This window comes from Aptenodytes patagonicus, chromosome 5 (genome assembly GCF_965638725.1).
Source record: "Aptenodytes patagonicus chromosome 5, bAptPat1.pri.cur, whole genome shotgun sequence".
Lineage (NCBI taxonomy): Eukaryota > Metazoa > Chordata > Aves > Sphenisciformes > Spheniscidae > Aptenodytes > Aptenodytes patagonicus.
This window is the reverse complement of record NC_134953.1, coordinates 38,864,484-38,892,018: the sequence shown is the minus strand read 5'-3', so window position 1 is coordinate 38,892,018 and position 27,535 is coordinate 38,864,484. Positions and strand designations below refer to the sequence as shown.

Here is a 27,535-nt window from a genome sequence, read left to right as displayed (position 1 = left end):
CAGTTTTCCACTCTCTTGCTACCCTTACAAGTTATAGATGAATTGCTAACCTGAGCGGTGGAGGATCTGCTGAGATGACGCCTTGCTCCTTGCCTTTGATTTCTCCAGCGCATGCTTCTGCTGTTTGGTGGTGTTAAGATAAACCTAATCACAGTGTTTATTGTGTATATGCGGTTTAATTGGTGTGGCAGTGATCAAAACCTTGCTGTGACTGTCTTGGCAAAAGGGATTCAGTAGAGCCCATTTCCGTGAATACAGATTTTGAGGTGCTGCTTACCTCTTCTGCCAAACACGTTGTTCTGGCAATAAAAAGGTGTAGTTTCAATCTGAACTCTTGCACCAGCTGTCTCCCACTACAGACCACAGCGTGCAGTGAGGGTTGTTTCAGAAGGCCTGACCTGTTCACACTCTGGTTTTTGGAAACGGAGTGATGTATTTTTGACTTGCTCTCATTCCCTGCGCCCCAGGTGGTCAAAGACATCCCCTTTCAAGTATTAGCAGGCCTTCCTTCTGGAGTATTTAGTACTGAAATCTCTTTGTGGCTCACTGGCTAAACGGCTATGGCCCTTTACTGGTTAGTGTAGCCATAGGGGCTTTGAAGTACATTTTAGTACGGTCCTTAGAGCGTGATGTGTAACTGAGATTTGGATCCTGTCGATTGATGTTGTAGGTAGCAGGTACGTTGGTCTCTTTGCAGTGGACTGTGGTGACTGTGATACGATTTTCTTTATTCTTTTTTAGGAAAGATTTGTGTTTCGTAGAAATTTGCAGGTAAAAGTCACTTGGAAGCCCTCGTGTTCTGAGCGTTTCCATTTCCTTTGCCCCCCTTAGCTCATTGAGATCCATCCATGCCACGTATCGGGAAGGGCATGTGACTAGGTATCACAGGGGCTGAAGGGTTTTGCACGTTGGTGTTGATAAGATAGTCTTTGAGCACCCTGCACTGTGGTCAAAGTTGCCCAAGAACAGGGCCCTTAACGTGTAATAGCGGCATTCAGTTTGTGGTGATACTAGGGGTTTTGTCAGAGGCTTGCATAACCCTGCTAGGAAGCTGTGCCAGGTCTTGGTGCTGCCTTTGTTCGCGGATGCCTGTTCCCAGAACAATTGCTATGCTATCGTCTGCTTTCAGACAGCTCCCGCCAAGACTTTATCTTTTAATGCTGTGTGTACCTCTGCATGGCACTGAGCTACTCGCAAAATGTTTCAAATAAATGCCCATTTTGTTCTCCAGAAGGCATGCAGAAAGGACTGCGTGATCCGCATCTGAGAGTGATGCCGAGTGGAGGAACGAACAAATGTGTCCAGATGAGTCCCAGCACACAGGGAACTGAGTGCTGCTTTTATCCTAATTGTTGCGGATGCTGGGAGAGGACGTTTCCTTGCAGAAACTGCACCTTCTAGGAGGCAGCGACCCACAAGGAGATCCATAATCACGTAGGGCATCTATCGAGTGAATCCTGTCTCTTACGAGATTTGAGATCTGTGCTACCTGGAGCGTGCCTAGATGTGTGCGGAGGCTTTGCTTTTATAAATTGGTTTGTTGTAGTGAGCAAAGTGAACAATAGGTAACAACGTCTTGTGTGTGTTTTGGGTTAAATGAAATTTGAAATTGTACCTAATTTTGAAAGTCCATTGGGCTCTTGTAAAACTGCACGTTTTTTGAGCCTTGAATCAGCCTTTTTCCATCTTGTTTCGATAGTTTTACATTCCTTCTCTGCAGTGGAAGCTGGGATGCTGCTGATCTTACTCTGAGTTGCGGCCTTGTTTGTTTTTGTGCTGAAGCTATGATTAGCCATCGTCCAGCCACTCCCCTTGAACTCTCAGGGCTGGTGGGATAGTGCATATACATTCATCTTGCATATACTGTATATGGCCAAAAAAAAAAAAAATTGCCGTCCCTCTGGGAAAAAAAAAAGGTTTCAGTATGGCAGTGGTGGAAATAAATGCAACACAGAAGAAGCTGGTGGTACCAGTGAGCTGTGGTAAGATGAGCACGACCTGAATGTGTTTTTCTTTTCACATAGTTCAACCCATGCATCTAAAGGTTCATGATTCTTGAGTTCTGAGAGATCCTGTGTCTGGTATCTCTTGGTGTGCCCACATCCTTTGGTGGGGGGGGCAGTACACAGTCCAAACCTCGAGCTATAATTAGGAGCTGACTAACAAATATTCTCTGCCTGGTGCTTATGTAAAGATATTTGTCACGCTGGGGGTGGCAGGGAGGGACAGAGGAGCAGATTCATTACTGGGGTGCGAATCAAAACACTGCAGGCACATGCAGCAACTAGCACCCTCCAAGGCTGAGGTGGCATTGCTCAATCCCATTCCCTGGCTCTCCGGTAGGAAGCTGGCTGGCTGAAGGCTGCAAGTCCAGTACTTACCTGCGGCTCGGCCAGTTACGCTGCGTAGTTACGCTGGTCAGATGCGACTGTTGCGGCCAGAGCCTGTACTGGCAACAAGGTGTTAGCTAAGGCATGGCTAATTGAAGTCTTCCTTCTTCTTAGGAGCAGAATAAATAAACGAAGCTGCTGTGTCTTTGCTGGTTTTGTGCAGGTTTTTTTCAGTCGGGAAGCCTTCTGCTGGGAAAAACTTGTTGCATAGGAGCACAGGCCTTAATTACAGTGGCGATACCTGTATTCTGCACGTTACCCTAATCAGAGTTGACTTAACTCGTGCAGTTGCTATGAGCAATCTCCCTCGGCCTTGATTTACTACGTGCCGAGTTGTGCGACACGCCACCTGATTCATCGGCTCTGTTGAAGTGAGGAAAGACAAATGGCAAACGCAAATGTTAAGGTTTGGGCACGGGGAGGTGGTCAGGGGGTCCCTGGTTTGGGAAAATGTGTGGACTCAGAAAGCTGAGGATGTGGTTTGATCTTAGCGGTTCCTGCTTGCACAGTGAGCCTAGGACTCATGCTATTGCTTAAAATAAACTTGCCTTTAAAGGCTACTTTTATTCTGTGGCCTGCTTTAAATGCTTTCCTGGGGGAAGGAAGATTCTGCTGATAAAACCTTTTTTTATACTCTTCCCACAGGTAAACTTTAACGGCGCTTCCACTTTACAGTGTCAGAAACAGGAGGCACTTGTAACAAAAGTGTGAGGTCCTCCAGTTTATTGCCTTTCTGTTTCTCTTTTTTTTTTTTTTTAAGCCTTATTTGAGTCCTAAAACTTGCAGCTGAGGAAATGCTGTTCTGGCAAAACTGCAAAATCTGCTCTTGTTAGCTTTGGCATTTCCCCCCCCCCCCGCTTTTTTTTTTTATCATCTGTGACAGAAGAGCATTAACTGCAGTTAATTTGTCCTCTTTTGTAGTGGAATAAGTGCTATCCCTGGAACAGCTCAGCTAGCTAATGGCTTTTAGAAGTAAAGTACTAAGGATGTACTCCTAATCTGTGGAGCTAAAAATTCAATATGTAAACTGCTTGGGTTGCTGAGTGCATTAATATTGGTACAAATGAACACTGCAAGTCCTAATGATAGCAATTAGCATTTTATCCGATACCTGTGTCTATCTTAATGCTCTGAGAATTAAAAACAAATCCTCCAGTGGAGATTTTTCCCCCATGCATTTTAGTGTGCTCATAAGTCGGGCTTTTAAACTGCTTCTAAAATAATCCTGTGTCTTGTGAAGCTTTTGTGGGGGGAAGGTTCTCTTAAGGAAATAAAATCGGCTTATCTACTCTGCTATAATGGGAAGGGAAACTTTTTTTTTGATGTCTTCACAAATAAGCAGGTTATTGTCTTACATGAAATTCTGTCCTGTAGATAGGCTTAAAATCAGGCCAGCTTGTTGTCTTTGGCCCAGCTGAGAGAGCGGTAATGGCAGGGGCGAATGGATGCTATAATCCCATAAAGCTGTAAGTGCATCCCTTCTTATTGCATGTGACGAACATTTCTTTTGGCTGAAGTTGATTGGAAAAAAAACCCCCCTGGTTTTTACTCAGTTATGAGCAGCTCCTTCAGGGCTGCAGGGGAGGGGATTCAAATGGCTTGGCTGAATGTAGGCAATATATTTATTACCCCTGCCTCCTCCCTGTAAAATAAGGAAGCGGTGTAGGGCTGCAGCAGCAAGTCTGCAATCACGTGTTGTTGCATGTAATAAAAACAGAGTACATTCGAATGCAACCTTCTAAATACCCTCTAGTTTCTCTAGGATTAAGTTAGTAATTCGGAAAGTAGAGGTCTCTCATATCTTGCTGGGTACTTTGGGGCAAAGAGGTGCTTTAAAAACACTGAGCGCGTAGTTAGCCAGAGAGCTGAGAAATTGTATTTCATTGCTAACTCATCTTCCATGCCAATTTTCAGGTTTTTTTAATCCCTCTTTTTAGTATCCTCCTAAATTAATCAATATCATCCTTCAAACTCTTGTAAGTATGGAATGACTGAAGAAGGAGAAAGTGAGAAATACAGAGAGAACTTTACCCTGTCAAACTGTATTCTTTGTGGAGTGATCCCAGGTTGTTTTTTAAAGCAAGAAAGGGAAAGAAATTCTTCAATAGCTTAGAATTAACATAATGAAAATCTTCTCTTATTTGTTCAAAACTTGGACATACCATGGAGTTACTATATATCACTGCTGGCGTGCACGCTTCTAGCTTGGGGTAAACTTAAGGTAAAATATTTTTTCTTGCACCTCGGCAATAGAAAAGTGAGCCAAGGCAGAGGCATAGTGCCTTGTATATGCGGTAGGCTAAGAGCAGAAAGGCAGATGTTGCTCATTCATCCGTGATATCTTTGTTATGCACCTGAACCTTTTTTGCTGGTAATCTGGCTGAGAAAATACCTTTGTATGTACGCTGGGGTTACTGTGGCATCATGCATTGCAGGCGTGCCATCTGCACTTCTCTTGGGATCACCTGAAGTTCAGAGTTGAGCAGCCTGAATTTACAAACCAGCGTACTGGTTTGATGGGCTCTCAGAAAAGAGAGGACAGAAGGGCTTTTCCAAGGGTTTGCTTATCCATGTGATAGGATGCAAGATTTGCCACTGGTATTCATTGTGCCTAAAAAACCTGATGTTTTTCCTCCCGTCCCAGTGGAGAGCCGATGTGCTGCAGAACGCATTGGTTTCAGTGGGGAGTGTGTGACGACAACAGAATGTGCAGTTGGCTAGGGTCTTCTGTCCACAGCGTTTTCCAAGAGCGAGATCAATCTCTTGCCAGATTCATTTATTTTAACTTGGCCATTGACTTAAGTGACTGCTGTCTAGAAGGTCATGTTCCGTTTTGATTTTGGGCTTATAGCTTCCGGTATCCTCCATCTTCAGGAAAAAAAGCACAATCCATTTTATATTTGATGCTGCAGCATTTTCTTGCCATCAGTTGAGAACAGCTATTGAGACACCAGCACATTAGTGGCTCCGTTTCCATCCTTTAAGTGCAGTTCCAAAACTGGATGATATCCCGGCATTAACTCTTAGGCAATGAACCAAAGTCGCTGTTGTTGGTTAAACATGCCTTTCCAGGGATTTTTCAGAGAAGATTGTGCAAACTCGATGAAACTTAAGTACCGCCTCTGGTTAGTTGGAAAAGGTAGCTCTTCCCTTAAATTCTAGGGTTAAATCAGCTTTGTGGTGACTGGATTGGAGGACTGGGCATTAGCTAGGACATTGCCTATTGCAGTGGTTTATGTGGCTGTCTTGTTTTCAAGGCTGAAGTAGCTGGTGTATTTTTAAATTTCCCTTTGCCAAGTGGATGAGTGCTAATTTGTCTTCTCATAGCTGAGTGCTGCTCCTTATGAAGAGACCTGGTTTTGCCCAATTCAGTCCATGTCCTTCAGCCTGTGCTGGGACGTGGTTGATACTAGTCCTCCGTCTGGGTTGACACTCTTGTTTTGCTGGAATTTTTCAGCTTTATGTTTGGGTTGCTTAAATATTTTTAAACTCTCTTGCATTATATGCATTTTACTGCTTTTCCAAAGTAGTGAATATTCATTAGTGGCTTTTTTGTAAGCAATCTTGCCTTTTTCCATTGATTATTTGGAAGAACTTGGCTTTTTTTAGGCTGTTTGTAGCCTCTCCAGTTGTATTGAAATGACGTTACCCCTAAATGTGACCTAAAAAAAAAAAATATTAAATGCTGCTTCTGTTGTTGACTTGACCCAGAAGTGAGATCTGTAAAGGGTGCCGAGAAGGGAAGTTTTAGCAGCTTTTAATTGAGTGGTTTATTTATATCCATCTTTGCAAGCCGCTCTAAACTCACCAAGAGTACGACAGCATAGGTATCAAGGATGTATTCCTTCCAAGGTTTATTAACAAATCTTTTGAAAGGCCCCATGTACTTTCTCTGTTGTTTGGAGAGTGAAGCTTTGTAGTGCTGAAGATCCCCCCCAGAAAACTCTCCAGCAAAACTGGGAAAAATTAGGCTTGACAGTAGGTTAAAAGGGGAGAAGGGTTGGGAAGATTGCTCTGGGGGTGGCTGGAGAAGCTTTAAAAAAAGTAAAGTAAAATGCACAAACTTTTGTCTGTAACATGCAAAAACCCCCCCGATACTTGTTTTTGGTCATAGCTCCAAACAAGGTGTGGTTACCTGGGTTCTTCTTATCCCTAGAAACCTTTTTCCAGAGAATTGTACTGAAGACCCCTGTTTTGGGGGAAAATGGCCTTTTTCCCTTGTGTACATCCATTTTCCCCCACCCTGTTCTTCTGAGACTCTTGAAGAGAGTGTGCTTTGAAGATATTGATTAGGTACTTGGGCAGTAATTGCTAGTTTGACATTGTAATTGTTATTGCATCACAGTTTTCTGGTTTTTTTTTTGGCAGCAGCAGTGTTTGTCTCTTCCGTCCTTCCTTTGTATGGAAAGTACTAATTAGATCTTAAACTTAAGGAGTTGCTGAGTACTTACATCTTCTTTAAAAATCCAGCCCTGGGTACTTAATAGACCATCAGGTGGTACCTGATGAATGGTGGCTTCTCTGATGGGTATATTGTAGTAGTTCAGTCTTCACTCATCACCTAATAATTCCTTGGAAAAAATATTGAGATTAACACAATTGCTTCTGTCGGGCCATGGTAAGATCTGGTGATGAGTCTTGGGACTGTGAAGCTTGCACATCTTACTCGTCTGCCCTTGGCCCTTCTCTCTGAATATTTGAAATCTCTCAAGGTGTGTATTTTTATCGGTGGCTCTTGGCTAGAAATGAATGACAACTATTGCCTACCTGTTCTGTTTACAGGAATTAAGGGAAAGCATGGGGTCTGCATACTGAAAAGCACCTTTTTAATAGACAATAGACTCATAGACTTTTTGATGCCCTCTTAGTGTGCATTTGAACTTCTCTCAATGTCAGTCTCATTTTCTTTTGTGCAGGATGCCATTATTCCCTACAAGGAAATCCTCCAGATGTACTGGGAGAAAGCAACGAGCTTTGTGAATGCACAGTGCAATGGACTTGAACCTTGGCAACTGATTGGGTTGACATTTTCTTCTACGCTTATAAGTGTATGGCTGCATGGCTTCCTTTTCCAGTCGGAGAGTAAGTATTTGAAATGGGGGATTTTCTTATGTTTGGGGGCAAGGGAAGGCGGGCAGAGTTGTTCCTAAGTAGTGGAGGGAAAGAGGATGAAACAAGACCAAACACTTGTTAAAACAGACCTTCTGCTGTCAACTAGTATTAACAAAACCCTCTTCCAAATTAAGGTCAAGGCCTGTCTGATCAATGAAACACCTCCATTCCTTCAGAGGGTGCGGTAGGCCAGCCTGAAATGCACCTGCATCTCCTTCCCTTCCTCTCGTCTCCTTTTTGCTTTTGGCTAAACCATTTACTTGTCGCAACACTCTCTTCTTGCTCAAAACCTGGGGCAATTTCTCTGAGAGCTGGGTTCTTGTGAACTTAGTCACTGGTGAAAAGTGTCTGCATAACTCTTGCTCTTGATTGTTTCCCTTCCTGCTGGGGGAGGAGGTGTGGTTTTGATTTGGTGTTGGAGGCATGTTTCATCCTCAGGATGTTCAAGATAATTGCATGTGGTATTGTTGTGTGGATTTAAACACACACACACACACACACACACCCCCCCAGCATCTTCCTGTTTTGAGCAGTTTCTGATACTGACAGCTCTTCAGTGAGATCTCTTTTGATGAACCTGCCATTTCCTCTGGCTGTGTGATGGTCAGAGATAACTACCTTGCCCTCAGAGGAGAACATGGTGCTTTGCAGTTCCCACAGGCCTTAGGGTTACACTCCAGTGGCAGTTTGTTAAAAATAGTTGAGTTTTTAACTTGATGTTTACTTCACTGCCTGTCTCTTCCTCAACCAGCCTTTTCTTTTTAAAGACGGGAGTAGCTGAATAGTGGAAACGTCTATGGAAGGAACAAAATGGTATGAAGCTTTTGCTCAATACAGGGTTATATTAGCGTCTTGGCTACTATTTGTACTATTGCACGGTATTTTTTTTTAAGTATTGACTAACCGTTATAAGATCTGATTAGATTGTCTGAATTTTTCAGGAGTTAGCAGTCTTGTCTCACTGTGGAAGTTATTAATTAAACAATGTGCACGCTGAAATGTGCAATAGAAATGTTATTGTCAGAGTGCTAATGAGTATTTGCTACAGAATGTGCCAAACTGCAATTACTGTCCTTCTGTAGCTCTTCAAAATGTACATGAAGTGGCGGGGGAAAATGTAGATAAAATTGCAAAGTCCTAAAATGGTTGATTTTTAAAGTTTGTTTAGTTATTTCTTAGTGTAAGTGTCCTGCTGGTACTCAACTGAAATGCCTGTAGGACTCAAAAGGCATTTTTGGTGGCTACAAAGCATCTGTGTCATCCTGCTTTCATTCCTGCCGTTAGAGCTACCACGGGAGTTTTCTGGTGTTTGTCGTCAGTGGCTTCTCTCACTTCAGTATTTGGAATGTGGTGGAATTTCTGCTCTTCCCTCTGTCCATCCCCTTTCCCTGAATCACCTCCTGTTGCATTATGCGTTTCCTATATCGGATGGCCAGGCACCAGGTGAATCCTTGTCATGTTACGGCTGAACTACTCTTTCCTCCTTTGGTCTGGGAGCCTGTTTCATATTGCTGAGTGTTTTCATGTTACAGTACTATTCTGGTTTGAAGATGTAGAAAATAGTTTCAAGAAGTATTTTCCCTTTTTGCTGGAGACCTTGCCTTTAGCAAATCCTAGAGTCCCTTTCTTCTCTGTAAAATTCTACATGTGGGTGCAAATTCCCATATAAGTAAGAAAACAAATCAAATTACTGATTCCCATAGATGGCTACTGTTCTGCAAGCCAGATGTTTCTGTAGGCTGGTCCATTTCTGAACCTTGCTCTTTGATATGCTAATCTGTCTCACCATGTGCCCTTGGTCACTGTGTTATTTTAGCCTGGATCAGAAATACTGAGCCTGTGTCATGGGCTGTATCGGAAGTATTGTGCTCTGAGTCCATTTTTTTGTTTCTTGAGTCATTTTAGGTTAATTTCTGACTTTTGTCTTTCAGGTTTAACATCCCGAACTAAAAAACAGTTTTTTAAACTACTGAGAAAAATGCCGTTTATTGGGGCTATAGTAAGTATTGGAACAACTTTTCTTAATATTATCCCAGGTCCTTGTTTCAGCCTGCATAGTGCTGAGACCTTACAGTTCTGTGCATCTTTGCTGTCATGTTGCTGTGATCATAATGATTCAAGGATATAGGTCTGGAAGGCCTTCTGCTGCCACTTGGTTTAATGAAAGTTACAATTTCTACCTGGTCTTTTTGTCATAGTATCACTCATAAAATGGGGGTGCCACCTTTTTTTTTTTTTAACCAAGAATCAGTAAGTGCAGTTACAGAATTTTCCAGTAGTTACAGAATTTTCCAGTAACATTTCCTCGTTGTTAGATTTTAAGAAAATTTTATTTGTGGAAGAAGGGGACAGGATTGAACTTGAGTTGTTCTTCTGAAACAATGTCTTATTCTTGAGCAAGTGTGAGATAACCAGGTGTTTGTTGTGCAACACAGAAAGATAATTTTTTTTAATCAGATGACTGGCCATGATTATTTTAGAGCTCAGATACCTATTAGCAATAGTTAGCATTATAGCACAAAGATAGCAGGTTTGTGTAATCATTAAAATGAAACAAGCTTTAGTGTTTGGGAGATATTTTTTTTCTGCATAAAAACTTGAAACTACAAATGTCAGCATGTTTTAGCACATTAACGACTTAATGATTGAGAAATGCACAGCTTGGAATATTTTACCTAGTAAATGATGGTATCACACTTGATGATTGTCCTTCTTTCTGCTTGATGAGTTGGCAGATGTACACATTGATTTGGAGGATCGGGTCTGTTATAGGCAATTTTATCAAATGAAAGTAGCAAAGAGGAACTTTTTCCTTTTGCTGTGGATGTGGAAGCTGTTCTCAAGTTTCTCCCCCAGCCCTCTGGAAGGGACTAGCATCCCCCCTTTATGTCACGTTAAGTGTCCCAGCTTTTACCTTCTGACTTGAGTAGCCTTTGGTGAGATGAATTAATGACTATGTTCTCTTCTGCTTATATTTGCTGTCTGCCTGTTAGAAAAGGACACCTTCCAGGCCCCTTGTATACAATCCCTATTTTGTCCAGACTTACCTTCTCGGGGCTAGCACTGTTAAGCTCTCCTGTGCCAGAGGACTCCTGGTGTGTCCTGTCTGTGTACTGTTTCCGCTCTTAGGTTATCAGGTATCAGCCTACCAATCAGTTGCTTACAGGAGGCCTTGACTTTGAGGCATTCCAATGTCCAAAAGTCTTTAAAGCTGATGATATCCCAACACCTGTGTTGCCTGGAAGAAGAGTCTCTGCTTTGGAATGTGTTGTGAGAAGTCTGGGCCTCCTGAATGTAAAGTGTGGGTGGGAGGAAGGGAATCTCCTAACTGTGCCTGTAGTGGAGATTTCTTTATTGTTTTTCTCTATTTCCATGAGTTTGTAAACCTTGTGTATGATGGCAGAGGAGACAAGGTACAAAATAGAATGCATCTGAAGACTTCTACAAATTAAAAACTGTGACTTAAAAAGGTTTGGTGGATAAAAATGCAGTATTTTTGCCTTGAGCTTTGTTTTCTCAAGCATTAAGGAAGGGGCTCAAAGCTCCCACTGCTCATCGATACCCAGTAAAGAACGTACTCTGTCTGAACGTTGTGGTGGTAGTGTCTGTGGTGTTAAATGAAATGCAGCCAGGCAGTGGCCCAAGTGCCACTCTGCAATCGCCCATAGTGGTTACTTAGCACAAATCTGGGCTGTGCCAGCTAGCATTCCTACAGGGAATTCCCAGTGTGGCTTAGAGACTAGTGCATGCCAGTTCACCATTCCAGGCAGCTTGTGTTTGGAGGGAGAGGTTGGTAGGAAGGAAGAGTTGAACTGTGTGGCTGTCAACTCTGCTATGCTTTTTGGTTGTAGAGCTGAAACAGTTCCTATCTATTCTGCTCAATAGTATGGATGTAGCTAGTGAGTTCAATCTTGCATGCACTCAACAATTATTTATAATATAGCCAGCGCCATTGTTGATAGGGTTTTCCTTTCTTTTTAGATTCAAAAGAAGATTGATGAAGCCTTGAATGATGTCACTTCCAGTTTATCCTTCCTGAAAGATGAAAAGGATTATATCAAAGCACTGCCAGAAAAAGGCATGAGCCAGCCTGAAGTACTAGAAAAGATGAAAGAGTACAGCTCAAAAGGTATGAATGTGAGTCCATACTGCAGCAGAGGTGGGTCTGTTTCATAGACCTAACATTAAGACTTACTCTCTTAAATGAGATCTAATGACTCCTGCTCGTGGTTTCATCTCAAATATTTCTTCCCTGATGTTCTTTTCTTGCAAATTTTTGTCTGTTTTCCTTCTGGAAGTGACTAAGATCAGTATTCATGACTTCTAATACTGTGTTTGGGTATTTACAGTGAAATTCCGTTCCTTCTCAAAGAGTTCTAGACTGATGATGGGAGAGCTGAGGAGAAGAGAAACATGGAGGAAATTATTTGAATGCATTTTTGATTACATTTCTGAGCAGTTGCCTTGATGTTTGACTTTTACCAGAAATGTGTTTTCTGTGAAGCCCCAGGGAATACTCATAATAAAAAAAAAAAAAGCTTCCAAGCAGGATTTTTAGGGAATTTCCAAGACGCTCTCTCTTAGTCAAAGTCATAATGGTTTGCACCTTGAAAATGCCACTTAAGGAAGGCAAAGTCATGATGTTGTTCTCCTGGCTTGAGTCCACGTAAGCAGTGTGAGACTTAATTTGAGTTGCCTCACTCATGTAAATACCTCCACCCTGATTCATGTACTTATTACTTGAAATAAGCAAATTTGAGGGACTTGCTGTCCAGAGGAGAAGATATGACTGCTCCTATACCAAATTTGAGAAATGCCTTGAATTTTCTGCTAGAACAGTACATCTACTCCAAATTCAGAAACACAGTTTTGCAGTCAGGTATCCTAGAACAACTTCCTTCTTTTCTACTTTTATGTATTGCTTATGTAGCTTCTGTCTGTGTTTTCCCTCAAATGATTATTTCCGTCCTTCACCAGGGGGTTCTTTCCTTTTTTCTTTTCCTATGGCCCCCTCCTTCCCACACACATGCACTCCCCTTTGAAAGTTGCTTGGAAATGAGGGTTGGATCATGACTATGTTCTCGTTATATATGCTTGTGAAGCTGAGGCCACTGAGTTTTATGAAGGAGGCTAACAATTAGGAGAGGGAGCAAATAACCAAACAAGTGGAAATACACTGCTGGGGTGTTTGGAGGCAGAAAGTTACTTGGTTAGGTACAATCATGTTGGGTAGTGGGTTGAAACACTTTTCAACAGCGTGTGCTGCTGATGCTGTTCCATCCACCTGCTCTCATTTGCTAAAGCTTCAGCGGCATACTGTTTTACATGGAATTTAATTGAGGCACCTGGCACTGTAGGTTTTAGCAATACGAGCTTGGCCTTTCCATCTCTTCTCGGCTTATAGTGGTGATGGGTGTGAAAGTGGCTTTAACTTTAGCCACTTTAGCGTTCAGTTGGTTGGACAGCAGTTTGGGGAGACTGAGTGGGGATTAAGTGGATTACATATTAATATAACTGCTTGCTGCAGCTAGATGTTGTTTATGTGCTGACTCTTTTTAGTCATCATTGACTTGCAGTTTGCTAAGGTCGTGGGATACACGATGCCAGAGGCTTAGCGTTGCACACAGCTATCTCCGTGGCACAAAAATCATACTTGTTCCTCATCAGTGAAATCTCAAAAGCTGAATCCTCATCTGCAGAACTGGTGGGAGGACTTCTCTGCTTTCTGAGAATGGCTGTGTTTGTAAGCAGTGTGCTCTTCCTTCTCTTTCAGGAGATGTACGTTGGCAGGATGGGAAAGTCTCTGGGACTGTGTATAGTGGTGAAGAGAAACTCACCCATCTGCTAGTGAAGGTAAAGTGCAAGCAGTCTAACTTTGCATCTTTGCAGATATCCTTAGCATCTTCAGGGTGACCAGAAACCCCTCAACACTGTTGCAGCATCTTTCAAAATAAATAGGGAAGATCCGAAACTAAGACTGCCCAACTATGAAGACAGAGCCTAGGGTAAATGTAGGTGGAAGGGGAATTATTAGTAAAGCATTTGGGCAGTGTAAAGCTGGCCAAGTGACCGTCCCTGCGAAAACACAGTGTAGAGATAACTAGGATCCAATCAGATGAGATGTTGTTTTGAGTAAGAGAGAAAGAAGCTGGTTACAAGTGAACTGGAAACTGGTACTGACCTTCTAATTCAGGGAATGGTAGAAGGCATAAAATTGCCATAGACCAGCTTCAGCAAGCCTCCTGACAGATATGCCTTTGCTGCAGGCTGAAGTGAAAGTATCCTTGGCTGTCCTGTTACTGGGAAGCTGTGGGACTTTGGACTGGAACAGCTTCACTGAGCAAAACTGAGTTCCTCTTGGTTTAAGCAAAAAAGACGTTTGTAAACTGGTTTTGGTGGTCCAAATCTTGCAGTGATGTAGCATTGGCATGCTTCAGTGGCGTCTTTGTTAGGTCTGTTTATCTACTCAGGAACTTTTCCCTTTGAGAAGGTTGGAAAATAACCTAAACAGCCCAAAGGTCTGTTTTCAAATATATCTACTTCAAGAGGGTTTTTGCTAGAAAGGGAAGTCTAGCCTTCTTGCTCCTGGGAACAGCTTTTATAACAGCTGTAATGAGCTCTATTTGGTGGTTGCTATTGGTGTTTTCTTCTGCTCATTGACATTTTCTGTGCCACTTCTGGGAAAACAAAGCTCCAAGCAGCCTTTCTAGAGGGGCCTCAGCTTGGATTGAGTGTTGTGGAAACATTCCCTCTGTTTGTGCTGATTACTTGCTGGTTTTTCTGCTGTATTTCTTTTAACATCCTTGCAGTTGCTTTTTGATCTCAGCTGCAGGAGGTCGGAACTGGCCTGTTCCAGCCTTATCCTGTGAGCCCACAGTTGCAGAAGGAGCATGAAATACTGGTTTCCACGGCCACTTTTGTTGCAGTGTGGGTAGACAGTTGTGCTTTTCTAGCTGCTTCAGAATTCCCCTTTAATAGTAAACTTGAAAACTAGTTCTGCAAAGTAAGAAAGTAAGTTTTTTGGCCTGCTTTGTGTAAAGCAATCATAGGGTGCGTATTGTGTTCTTTTTAAAAAATAGCTAAATGATTCAACCTGTCTTTACAAAAAGAAATATTGCGATGTTATAGAATCACTCCAGAGGCCAGAATGCCCTAGAAGAACAAGCGAGGTTTTTTTCCCCCTCAGCCGTAGCTTCCCAGCTTGTGATATTTACTTGCAGCAGGAGTTAAGTCCAAGGAGATCTGCAGTATTGTCTATGGCTAAATATAGCTGATTTGCTTATACAGTGTGTATGGTGAGTTCCCAAATCTGCACTGATAATTCAGTGCTTCATCTGCAAGGCTAACTTTCTGTCTTTGTTTTCTGAAGGTGTATGAAGAGTTTGCCTGGAGTAATCCTCTCCATCCAGATATATTCCCTGGTTTGAGGAAGATGGAAGCAGAAGTAGTGAGGATTGCCTGTACGCTCTTCAACGGGGGCCCCAACTCTTGTGGTGCTGTAAGTAGCCTGTCTTCAAGTGTCTCATGAATGTTTTGGATATTCCTGACTTTGATTTAAGTGTAAATGCACCTTCTGCTATCCGGCTGAGGTCAAGCTCATTCTGGCATATGCCATGCCAACGTAAGCTGTACGGAAGACGGTTGCTAATTGCTCTTCTTGGTGAAGCTTTATGAGAGACAGTTTAACTAGACAAGACCATTTACTTCAGCTTTTTTCCACACTCTTAAATGATACAGGCTTGATGGCAGTTGGAAAAGAGAACCAGTGTAATGTAGCCTGGCTGGTTGTCAGTGGGGGATGGTGAACAGAGCAGTGTCACTTTGAGTAGCTCCCCTCAGTTTTAATCTCTGAACTGAAATCTGTGAGCCTGCCAGAATGCTAAGATTGAGGACAAGGCCGGCTGGCTGGCTAGTCACCAACAAGCAGCTTGAAATATTGGTGATCAAGCAGGCATGGCACGTATTGTCATCTGTCCAGCTGGAAAGCTGTCTTTCCAGGCTTATGTGGCCTTCCAGCGTGCTAGGGTGGAAACCAATTTTAAAGCCTTGATAGAGTTCCTAGCAAGAGTCCAGGTGTGTGTCCTTAAATTGATGATGATTTCAAAGTTGGTCAAAGAGCAAAAGTTGTGAACTTGCACCGTGAATTATTGTTATAAAAATGAGCCGTGCTTTTTTACGCTCCTTTCTCTTGCTTTACCTTTTTGGTAAGGATCCTGAATTCCTTAAGCAAAATTCTCTCCCTGCTTACATGGTGCATGGGGCAGTGGGGTCTTATCTCCTAGCATGGTGGTCAGGTGCAGCTGTGATACAAACAGACTGCTTAATGGCTTGCGAGAAAGTAGTTCCATTTGTGAGAAGGATCTAGATGAGATTTTTCAGAGGCTGGGCATGAGGTGATTGCTGTCTGTAAATATGCTAGGTAGGGAGAAGGCCAGCAATTGTTGAAGATCAATATGGGAAGGCAGTGTTGAGACAAGAGGTTATGAAGTGAACTGGCCTTGAATGGGCTTAATCTGACAGTTGGAGGCTTGGTTGTGTTAAGGAGGTAAGTACTGGAGTAGCCTTATAGTAGGTGTGGTTGGGACCAAACTCCAACTGGATTGAAGATGAAACTTGACTGTGCAGTGTCTGGGAGTATAAGACGTGATTGCTTTTGATAGCAGGAGGTTTCACCCTGTGACCTGACTTGTCTTCTCGGGACTGTACTCCTTGTGCCACCTTCAAGTTTAGAGAAGGAACATGTCTCTTTGCTTATAAAAAGCATTTAACCTCACCTCATCTCCTTCCTGGTTTGTAGTGCTGAGAACACTGGTGAGATTATCCCTGGAGTGGGGAAGAGGCTGGGTCTAAAGCCGTTGAAACTCATCTTTATCAACAGTTGAGATATCAATTGATACGACAGTCAGATAGCTCTGTGACACTTATCGCATGCTTGGAGAACTTTGCTTGCTGAAGCCTGCAACGCGCGTTCAGTTTTTGTTACGTGAAGCATGTATTGTAAAAGTGTCAACCTTGGCCCCGTGTGCTCTTTCACTGAAATTTAAAAGTAGAATTGCCTAAGAGGAGAGGTTCAGAACGGGTAAAAAACTGCTCCAAAACAATCAGTGATCATGGCCAATGTGAGACCTCCACAGATGCTCTCTGGGGAATCCTGCTTTTTCCTCTGCTCTGTTCTTCTTCCCCTCCGTTCCGAGGATTGTGCTGCAAAGCTCCAGCTGAGATTCAAGCAGAAGCAAAGCAAACGGGGAAGCGTGCAACCTGCTGTGGAGTTACATTCTAGCTGGTTGAACAGTCAAATTTACAGGGTGAGAGGGAGGGTTGAAAAGTTGATTGGCCGGAAACATAAGATTAATTGCATCCCTGTAATTATCTTGTCCAAATGAGTCTCTCCAGTGGACTTTTTGTCTTCCTCCCACGTTGCCCTTCCTAACTGTGAAGTGTCCAGAGTTGCTAATCATTGATGGAGACATGTGGGTGGATATATGGAGGTCACATGCTCTTTAAGCAGTTGGGCTCAAAGACTTATTTTCTTCTCCCCAAAACAGAATTAACATTTCAGAATTATTTCTGGAGGCTTGGACAGTTACAAAGTAATTTTAAAAGAGCATTTTTACAAACTGATGCTATGCTTTCTGTCTCTGGAAGGCCCTGCTGTAGCTGATCGCTCAGACTGACGCAGTTACGCTTCAGTAATTGGTGAGGCTGTAAAACAGAGAGGGTGCAATGCTGTGAGTTATCTTTATCTTTAAATTGATCTGTTCAGGAGGTGCTGCTGGCTTTTTCTACTGAGAAGGCTTCCGGTTTACCCGATTCAACTTTTGCACTGTTGTAACTAAAACAAATTTTTTTTTTTTTCCTGAATTTCATCACTGCCATCTCCAAGAAGCAATGTGTCTTATTGCCAGGTCCCTGTCTGCTGGATTTGCTGACCTGATTTAAGCAGCTGGGACTGCTTCTCCAATTTTGTTGGTGCCTGGTGATGGTCCCTGAAGGCAGATGGAGCTTGTTGGTGTTTCTGGAGAGTGTATCTGTGGCTATGCTCTGTGGAAAACATCAAAAGTTTCTGTCTGTACTTCTCAGTGAGGCAATTTCACTTCCTTTGTGCCCTGATTTCTGTGACACATTGCAGAACAGCGCTTTTTGGGGCTAATTGCTGCTCAGTCTGGGAAAGCAGCACAGTGATGCATTTGTGCTGTTCCCAGGGCTTTCAGCAGCTTGGGGATCCCTGCGCGGTCCTGCCCTGTGTCATGTGGACATCTTTCTAAGCAGGATCTCTGGAGAGCAGTCCTCTGATTCCTCTTCGAATGTTTTTGGTGTGCTTAATAAATGCTAAAATGAAACATGTCTCTAGATTTCTGAATGTTAAATCAGATGAGCAGCTCCCATTATTTATAGAAGTTGCCTTTATTTGAGACACGGGGGCTATAATTCTCCTTAGTTTAAACATAGGCATAAAAACACTAACAACCCTTGGGGTGGGGGGTGTGCGGGCATGCCTTTTGCCTTAAATTGCACTGAGAGATGTTCCATGTTTTTAAGCAGTTTTTAAAAGTAATCATTTTCAGCAGCGGATGGATGCTTCCTATTTCTCACTAATTACTACTTTTGTTCTTACTTTTAATCGCGTTACACAAGAGCAAAGAGACAGGAATTGGTGATTTTTGGCTCCCAGGAGATTCTAATCACTTTCTTGCAATGATTTGGAAGGACTAATTAAGCTCAGCACATACAGGAGAAGTGAGAGGAGATTGTTCTTGTCCGATGCGTGCATGTGTTCCTGTTCACAAGGTGCTTTGTTTTGCAGTGCTGGTTCTGTGGATTTCCCCTCTAATTTGGGGAGAAATCACCACTTTTATGCAAGCTTCAATGATGTTTTTTTTTTTTTAGTAGTTGTTTGAACTTTAAAAAGAAAGGGCAGCTTTTGAAGTGCAGGGGAAAATTGCGCGGGGGGTGTGCGTGTGTATTTTATGTCAATCTGTGAATTCTTCTCTGCACTTCCTGCAGGAGAGAGGACAGGAGAGAGGAAGCAAAATCAGTAGATGCAAACCTAAGCCTCCTGTAGAAACCATCTTGTCTCTTCTCCCAAATTCTGGGGCTTCCAAACTTTGTTGTAGTGCTGGCTGCACATTTGAAGTAGGACTTTTAACAGTGAAATGTGAGTGATGTGTCTTGGGGGGTCTTAAACTCTGCAGATCTGTCAGGCTTTATCTGTAGTGATGAGCAGGTCACCTTGAGAGAGACAACTAGTGGAATTTACAACCTGCAGGTTTACAGGGGTTTTATGCGAGTCTGCCACTACGTTATGACCATGCAGTGGATTGTGGTATATTTTTACTCTAATGCTACCTTAGAAATAAATTGTAGTTTGCATTCTTATTCACGGGGTAGTTCAGCTCAGTGAAACTTTTGGTCAACTTTGTCTCCAGGGTCTGAATGGATGTGTTTCCTAAGGTGAAAATGCAAGCAAAACTTTAGAGACCACGAACCAAAGTGGTTCTTTCATGTCTGACCATTTGACAGTGACATGCAAGTGGCATGGCCAAAGAAATCCTAGAATAGGGACCGTACCTCTTACTGCTGTTTTAATGATTTGGAGGGAGGGAGCAATGGAAGGGATATATCGAGTTTAGAAAGCGGGAGGGATATTTTTTTCCCTGTGCTTTCTCCTCTCCCCTCCCATTTGGAAAATAATAAATAAATCAAGAACAAAAAAGTCGGTTTGCTTGCCTTTTTCCACACACTTTGTCTGGCTTTTGAAGATAGCGCAGGGTTGGAAGGCTGCTTAAAACAATGCCTGTTTCCAGTCCCTTTTTCCCATGGCATTGCTTGAGCCTGTGGACTTTATTTAGAGGAGAGAAAAAAAATATTTGTATGAGCCATTGGTGGGTGCTGAATCACTGTGTGTTGGCCAGCTGCCGACATGCTGCAGGCAGTGGGGAAGTTGTATCCTGTGACAGTGATTCAAGCCCTGGCTATAGCAGAACGAGTTTGCTGTTGATAGCTAAGCTGACAAAGCCTCCTGCAAAGGAGCAGACTCCCTCTGCAGGTATAAACTGCGTGGACCAAGAGGGTTTTTGCTGTTGTAGCTGCGCCAAGCCAAAGGTGCTGCTGTAGATCAAGCTGCTCTGGCACATCTCCGTGGCGTACACTCATGTTGGTACTGATGTGCCGACCGTGGGCCAATTTAGGAAGCTGATCTGGCTGAAATCCAGCTTTTTGGGTGGATTTTCAGCTGCCTGAACAAGAGTTCTGTGTGGTCATCTGCATGCCAATCTTGGTGCCCGAGAGGAGGATCCGTCCTGGATGCTGTTCCTTAACCTGCATCTGACCAACTGCCGAAAAGCGTTGACACTGACCTCCCTAAAACTGTGTGTGGCTCAGCATATGCATGCAGGTGATAAGCCAAACTTTGAAGGAAGGTTTGTCATATGTAAGGGCAAGATGTTGGTGCTTTGGTGGAAAGATCGAAACGGGAATAAGACTGTGCAGAGGCTGCTCTTTGAGGAGCAGGTTATTTAGATGAGAGTTGAGGTAGGGACTGCTTGCTCAACAAGGAGCAGGCCTGGTGGCACGAACTGTCTGGCGTTCAGTAACGTGAATCCCAAGATCCCCAAATCATGCCTAGCAAAGTTTTCACAATCCATTGCAATATTGTAAGCAATATTGCAAGCAATGTTACAAGTATGCAATAATCCCATTCCTCTTCTCCCACCTGGCAGTAGGAAGGCAATCCATGTTACACCAGCTGTTTTTTTTTCCCCAACGTAATAGCTGACAACTTCCCAGATCTTTTCATAAGAAGGGTTGAGAAGCGAATGACACAGCCCATAAAATGCTTAGGACATTGTGTTCCTGCTACCATCTATTTGCTTCACAATAAATGCAACGATTTCTTTAACCAGTGTGAGGCTCTGTTAGGGTTTATCTGTGACAGCTGTTGCTTTACAAACTACCAAAAAAGCAGAAATCGTCTGTGATGTGTCAGTCACTTCCACACTGCCTGTGGCAGCAGCTGCTGCTAGCATGGATCATGTTAGGAACAAATGTGGCAGGCTGTTTTGTGTGCCTGTGAACTTTGTTCCTTATCTCTGTACTTAATGTTTAGTCATTGTCACGCAGTCACGCTACTTCTTTGCATTTTGGGGTTTTGCAGCTATGTCAGCTGGGAAAAAACCGAAGAAAACCCAGACTAGCAGATGTTATAAGGCATACAAATGTGAATGCATCCTTTTTATGTTTATTTTTTTTGGGAAGAGGTTAAAAGGGGAGGTTGCAGTTGGTTCAGCAGGTCTGAGGATCAAAATTAGTCTTCCATAAGGGCTATAAGTAGCTTTTGATTCCTCTCTTTCACCTGCAGTTCTGTATACCTGTCCCAGGTACCCCCCATCCTCAAGTTATGGCTCACCCAGCATTAGCAGTAAGTCAGTCCTGCAGGCTGCTTGAAAAACCAATCTTACATTTTACTAGGTTAAAATTTTACTTTGGAAGGTTTGTGCCCACACACTTTTCTGTCCCCTGTGTGTCAGAACTCATAAAGGCTGGCCGACAAGAGAGAGTCCTCCCACTTGAGAAATTTCTTCACGTAAAGAGTTTCATTTATTTATTTGCGACAGCTCTTGAGTTTAGTAAGCAATAGTAAACTTGATCAAACAGCTTGTGTGAGTACCTTCTTCTCTTCCACCTCCTGATGCAAACCCCCTTCTCCTATGGTCGGAGTAAAGAGGGCTGGGACAGCATGGGTAGTGGGTTGTGTGGGGAGAGTAATGCAGAAATTCATCCTGGTATAAAATTTCTTGGGTCCTTGAGGACTTACAAGCTCTGGCCTGGTGTTGACCTAGGCTGGCCTCTGCAGAGAGGAGGTGGAAGAGAGCTCTGTGCTCTGCAGTGTTCTAGGTTCTGGGAAGGTTTTGTAGCTCGGGAGTGGTGCCAAGGCTGAGCTGGCTCCGTGCCTCAGTGTGGCACTACTCCAGACCTAATAAACCCTGCTGGACTTCAGTTGACTTAATACAGAATCAACTTTGTTGTTTCCGTATACATGGCATAATTAATCTGTAATCCAGATAAACAATCCCCGGGTAATCAAGAGCTAAGTATGTACTAGTAGTTTCATGAGGTGTGGTGATGTTTGCCAGCTAGTCACTGTGCAGTACAGTCCCCTCTTGTCAGGCTTTTGATGTTTTTTTTTGTTTTCCCTTTCCCCCTCCCCCTTTAGAGGAGTCAACATTTATTTAAATGTGCACTTTCAAGGTGAATGTCAGAAAGCTACCTTGAGCTGTTCAGTGGCTTCTGCTGCCATTGAAACCTGAGTTTTCCTGTACATCTCTTGCCTCTGAAGCACCTCTGGGCAGAGATGCTGTGGCAGTGTCCCTTTGGTGCATTTCTTTTCTGCAACATCCATGTAAGCGGTGGTTTTTCTTGTTTGCTTCTTTTCTTCACGACAGATGACATCTGGGGGGACTGAGAGCATTCTGATGGCCTGCAAGGCGTACCGAGACCTGGCTTACGAGAGAGGCATCAAACAGCCAGAAATGTGAGCAATACTTCTGCAGCTTGGTTTTCGCTTTGGGAGCTTGTGGGACTTACTGTTCCTCTGAGTGGAGGTGGCTGCTAGACCCCAATATTCCTTCATTTCATAGCTCATTACCACCTCCTCCTTGTCCATCTGTGTCTGAAGGAGAGAAACCTGGGTTGAAAGAAGCAGTGCAAAAGCACAGGAACCTTTAAGCAGCCTGGGGGGGCATGATGTTGCTGGGGGGCTGTGGTAGCTATGCTGTGCAGATGTTTTTGGCAATACCTGTGTGCTTCTCTAGACAGAGCCTGCTCATATCTGCTTTGGGCCCCTCTCGAGCAGAGATTGTCAGGCCCTTTGAAGTGTTTAAGGGTTTTGATTTATTCAGATCAAAGAAGGTTTAGCCTGAAAACTCTGGGACTAAAGTTGGGGGGCTGATTGGAGCTGAAATGAGGAACTGTGCTAATTGTTATGCTGCTAATAGAGGATTTGCTCTCTCTAGTGTGCTTCTTTTTTTCTAGACTGCATCAAAAATATTTCTCTGGTTAATTGCTTACAAGGGGAAAATGTAAAGAGAGATGAAACACTGGTGTTCATCTTCTGCTGAATTTCTGCGGTTCTTTTCTTCCCTCTAACATTTTTGCATGCTATTAAAGGCCCTGATAAAGATATGATGCCTCAGAAAACAAGGTTAATTAAGGCTGTTCAGCCACTGCCATTCGAGATGGGAGACAGCAAATGTTATGTTCATTTTGTGTATTTATGCTGCTCCTTCCCTTTTGTATCATCTCATATGCCCCTCTCAGGGAGGGTGGTTGGCTGGAGACAGTACAATATCGTGTAATATGACAAGAAATTAGCTTTCTTGGGAATTCTGGTTCCTTGTTCACAGAAGACCATGCAGTGGAATAGAATTACTTCAATAGGTTTTCTCTGTGTTGTTCAAGATCTAGTGTCCATCATTTTAATTCAGAACAGCACATGGCCTCTATTCTGTCCCAGAGAGTATTTTCCCCGACGTTTTTCTTTTTTCAGTCTGTATGATTTTTGGCTAGTTGAAACATACAATTGGCCTGTTTGTGACCTGTCTATCACAAATATCTGCAAGTTGAATTTTTTTTGCTCTTTCCCCTCCTGTTCATGGTAAGGCTTAGGTGCTGCCTGGGTTGACGTATGCAATCTGTTATTTTTCTAGGTTGGTCCCGGTGAGCGCTCACGCAGCGTTTGACAAGGCAGCACACTACTTTGGATTGAAGTTGATTCACATACCATTGACCAAGGCTATGGAAGTGGATGTTCAGGTATCACTTTAGGCAGCACAGCACTCTTTCTGTTGGGAAATTAGCATTGTACAGCAAATAGCAAGAAATCTACCTATCCAGGTGGCAAATCAGTAGATAGAGAGGGATGAATGCTTCCTGGAAATAAGGAAAAATGGCAGAAGTAAGCGCCTGTCATTGCAGATAAGGTTTTGTTTGAAATAATTGGATGTAAGCAATCCTTTTTTCCTGTGTGATTCATTTAGAATCAAATAACTTATGTATTTCAGAAATAGCCCCGTATTTCAGATGAGGGCAAACAGAAGCGTTCTAGTATTTCCAAGTGGATGACTTAAATTACTCAGTTGACATCTGCTGATGGTTGTAGCTCATTGCTTTCCTTTCTATAGGCTTTTGTGTGTTGGTTTTTAAGACCAGACACTGCATGTTTTCACTTTTTATCTTTTTTGGCAGGGTGGCACTTGGTAAATGGAATGTGAGTATCTTCTCTCTTTAAATCTTCAGGCAATGAGGAGAGCTATCTCGAAGAACACAGCCATGCTGGTCTGTTCCGCTCCCCAGTTCCCGCATGGAATTATGGACCCCATTGAAGAGGTGGCAGAGGTAGGGTGCCCCTGGTGGTGTAGCAATAAAACCAGCATGTCCTTCTGTACAAGAAGAGCAGAGGGTGCCAGGATGCCAACCAGTGAATCTGGTGGGAGGAGCAGACTGGTTGGGAGGGTATTAACCAACAGCAGGGTATGTACGACGCAATTTGGAAGTGAGGAGGAATATGGAACTATTTTCTTGCACTCTGTAACTGCTGTGGGAGGGTGGGCTTTAAATACCAGAAGTACCTCTGGGCATTGTCATAAAGCTGTTTGTGTGGGACTGGATTTCAGACTTGAGCTGGTGCATGCAGTGTGTCACAGCAAGGCAAAGTGGCAAGTCTTTTTTGCATGTACTTTGTCTCTGAACTGTCAAGTTCGTGCCATAAAGTTCTGCTGTAACTGAAGGTGTGTATTGTGTACGTGACTTTGAGCTCTGCTGCACCCACTGCGAGACCAACCAGAAGGGCATTCTTTGATATCTGAGAGGAAATAACAGCAAAATAGTCTACCTGGTAAAAAGGCTTTGATTTAGGGCCTACTGGTTGTAGCAAGCTTGGTGCAGAAGTTGGAGGAATGCTTGGAGGGAGTAGGAGTCAAAGGGCCTGAGATCTTACTTTTCAAACATGCCTCTTGATTTTACTCTCCGTGCTCCAGTTATTTATTTTGTATGTAACCAGCCAAGGCCTCTGACCTTCTTTTCATTTGGATCACGCCCTTACACTTTATTGTGGATACTCCTTTCAGACCAAGTTGTCACATCTCTTTGACAAATACAGCAAACTGCCAAAGTGTGGTGATGTTTTTCCTCTTGCTGGCAATCTTCAAATATGTGGAAGGCAGGAGAAGGCATCCCACAAGTAGCCAGCCCTTCCAGATCTCTTATCCTCAATGGCTTGAGAGTGGCATGATGCTCCAAAAGGGTCCAGAAAACATTTAATTGTGCAGAGTACCTTTTGGTGACTGGAGTTTGGATGCCCTGACCATATAATTTTCTTGCCTGATTGCATGTTACTCACCAGAATCTCTTGTTCACACAGCTTGCGGTGAAGTACAAAATCCCCTTCCACATTGATGCCTGCCTGGGTGGTTTTCTCATTGCTTTCATGGACAAGGCAGGGTTCCCTCTAAAGCGTCCATTTGACTTCCGTGTAAAAGGTGTGACCAGCATTTCTGCTGATACCCACAAGGTAAGAAGGAGGGGAGAAAGGTCTTCCAATGCTTTCATTTCTGTGAAGCAGTTCCTGGTGCCATCCCTGCCTTCAGGCATTTCTGCTCTGTGATGTGGAGGAGTGCTGAAGTGCAGGGGTAAGGGCTGCCCTATTCAGATGCTTTGTGCAATCACCGAAGTACGGGCAATTGGGATCTTGGTGACTGCATGCAGTGAGTGCTTGAATGTGTTCCTGTGCCCTCCTGCTGCTTTTTAATGCTTTCTGTGCCCCTTGCAGTATGGCTACGCTCCCAAGGGCTCCTCAGTGGTGCTGTACAGCGACAAGAAGTACAGGAGCTACCAGTTCTTTATAGCAGCTGACTGGCAAGGGGGCATATACGCCTCCCCCTCCGTGGCAGGCTCCAGGCCTGGTGGAATCATAGCCGCGTGCTGGGCAACTCTGATGCACATAGGGGAATCAGGCTATGTTGAGGCTACGAAGAGGATCATTAAAACGGCTCGTTTCCTCGAATCAGAGTACGTGTGTGCCTTAGCGTTTTGATCACGCTCTTTAACCCCGTTCTAGACACCTTCTCCCAAACTGCTTTTGTTTCTTTTGTGATGTTTTTTTTCCCCCTGGAGAAGCTGTAGCATGTTACCTGCTGGGTGGGGATCCATCAGGCAGTTATGGCAGAAGATGCTTTGTTTATACCCAGGTTGCTGCTCTGTGCCAGATAACCGAGAGGCACTGAGAGGAGGGGTGCAGGCATCTTTATTTAGCTCGCTTTGCTTCGAGAGTTTCTTCTGCCTCAGCCATGGTTGAGGGGGAATCTGGAAGGACTTACTGAAGATGATAAAAGAAGGGTTGTACTCTCTGTTGTTGGGGTGCTTGTGTTGCTATGTGAGTCGATAAGCTGATCTTCTCTGCTACTCTGTCTTCCTTTGCCTCTCTGTCCTCCCTCTTTTCCATTTCTTCCTAAGTGTACTTGACTTTAGGGCCTCTAATGACCTGAGTCCTCTTGCGAGTCCCAACGACTTGGGCTGCTTGTGTGATTTTTTTGGTAGGGATGTGCTGTCATCTGTTCCCTTCTGTAGCTTTTCCTTTAAGGCTCCAGATAGATGGACAGAATGTCTGGCCCCTGTAACCCTGGTCAGTCACTTCTTTTCTCCTTTTTCTTTTTAAGGTTGAGAAAAATTGACAGCATCTTCATTTTTGGGAAACCTGAGGTGTCTGTCCTCTCCATCGGTTCAGACACTTTCGACATTTATCGATTATCTAATTTCTTAGCTGCAAAAGGATGGAACTTAAATGTCCTACAGTTCCCATCAAGGTGAGTTTGTGGAGACCAGTGGAGTGATGTGCGTAGCCAGGGTATGCAAGATGGTCGTCTTCAGGCCATGTAGCTCTCTTGATTTGCTGAGTGGTGTTGTCCATATCTGATAAATTGTGTGTAGACTTTTCCTCTGCAGAGAAAGAATTACTTTTGCAATTCACTGCAGTGAGGATAAGGCAATAGTAATTTTAATGAGCCTGGCAGTGGACATATCTGAGGCTCCCTTTCTATTTACCTCTGTCTAGTACAAGCAGAAAAATAAATATAGCCAGGGCTTTATCTCATATTAGTTAACTGAGGGTTTGTAGCTTTATTTATTTATTTTTGCTGCCCGGTGAAGGTAATTGAAAGAACAGTGAAGGGCTGATCATTTTCAGTGATCTTTCCAGCCTCGTGTAAAATGAATGTTTGCCAGAGAGTTTTCTTGAGTGGGTAGTTATTGTTTTTCTGTGGATAAAAGGGGCAAATGCTCTCAGATGTAGCTGCACTGAAAAAGCAGCTGCACTGCTACTTGCGAGTAGCCCTGTTCCTTCTGGTGGACGCTAACTTCCATGCTGTGGGTGGCTGATGGCTTATCTAAGCTGGAGAGGAAGGGGAGGGAAATGATGGCAAGGATCACCATGCTTGCAGGCAGCTGCATTTTTCTCACCAGAGGTACCTGGAACGAGGTGAGAAAATTATAGGCCTTTAACCATGTACGGTGAAGTCGGGAAGGAAGGAGGAGTTGCCATTTTGCAGAAGAGCTGAACTCTCTGCAGCTTGGTTCTAGCAAGTATTTTGCAGGGATTACCTTTAATTGGAAGGGAGTCTTCTCCCATTATACTGCTGAAATGCAATTTTAAGGAGATACATGGTTGTCACTGGCCAGGGAAGGACTAAATTGCTCTCGGTTGCTCAGAAAATGTGGAGCTGTACATACTTGAAATGGTTAATCTCTCCCCTCTCCCCTGCCTGTCCAGCATTCATCTCTGCATTACGCAGTTGCACACGAAGCCTGGTGTTGCTGAACAGTTCCTGAAAGATGTCAAAGACAGCATTGAGGAGATCATGAAGGACCTCAACGCCAAGACCACAGGCATGGTAAGGAGCCCAGCATATAGTGAGGGTGTGTCTGGGGTGAGCCTGTTTCTCTGATGGCATTAACAATCCTATGTAATGACCTCCTCTTCTCTG

General features: G+C 43.5%; 1 protein-coding gene across 1 annotated transcript in view; it reads left to right on the top strand.

Moving 5' to 3' along the window:
- The window catches only part of SGPL1 (sphingosine-1-phosphate lyase 1), a 32,129-nt gene that overhangs the window by 1,471 nt on the left and 3,123 nt on the right, over window positions 1-27,535 (top strand). Inside the window, exons 2-13 of the mRNA XM_076339421.1 lie at window positions 7,307-7,472; window positions 9,434-9,501; window positions 11,484-11,631; window positions 13,276-13,355; window positions 14,872-15,000; window positions 21,944-22,032; window positions 23,207-23,312; window positions 23,796-23,894; window positions 24,919-25,068; window positions 25,327-25,565; window positions 26,213-26,359; window positions 27,322-27,442. Coding sequence (XP_076195536.1) covers window positions 7,307-7,472; window positions 9,434-9,501; window positions 11,484-11,631; window positions 13,276-13,355; window positions 14,872-15,000; window positions 21,944-22,032; window positions 23,207-23,312; window positions 23,796-23,894; window positions 24,919-25,068; window positions 25,327-25,565; window positions 26,213-26,359; window positions 27,322-27,442 — 1,542 coding nt within the window. The remainder of the gene's footprint in view (window positions 1-7,306; window positions 7,473-9,433; window positions 9,502-11,483; window positions 11,632-13,275; window positions 13,356-14,871; window positions 15,001-21,943; window positions 22,033-23,206; window positions 23,313-23,795; window positions 23,895-24,918; window positions 25,069-25,326; window positions 25,566-26,212; window positions 26,360-27,321; window positions 27,443-27,535) is intronic.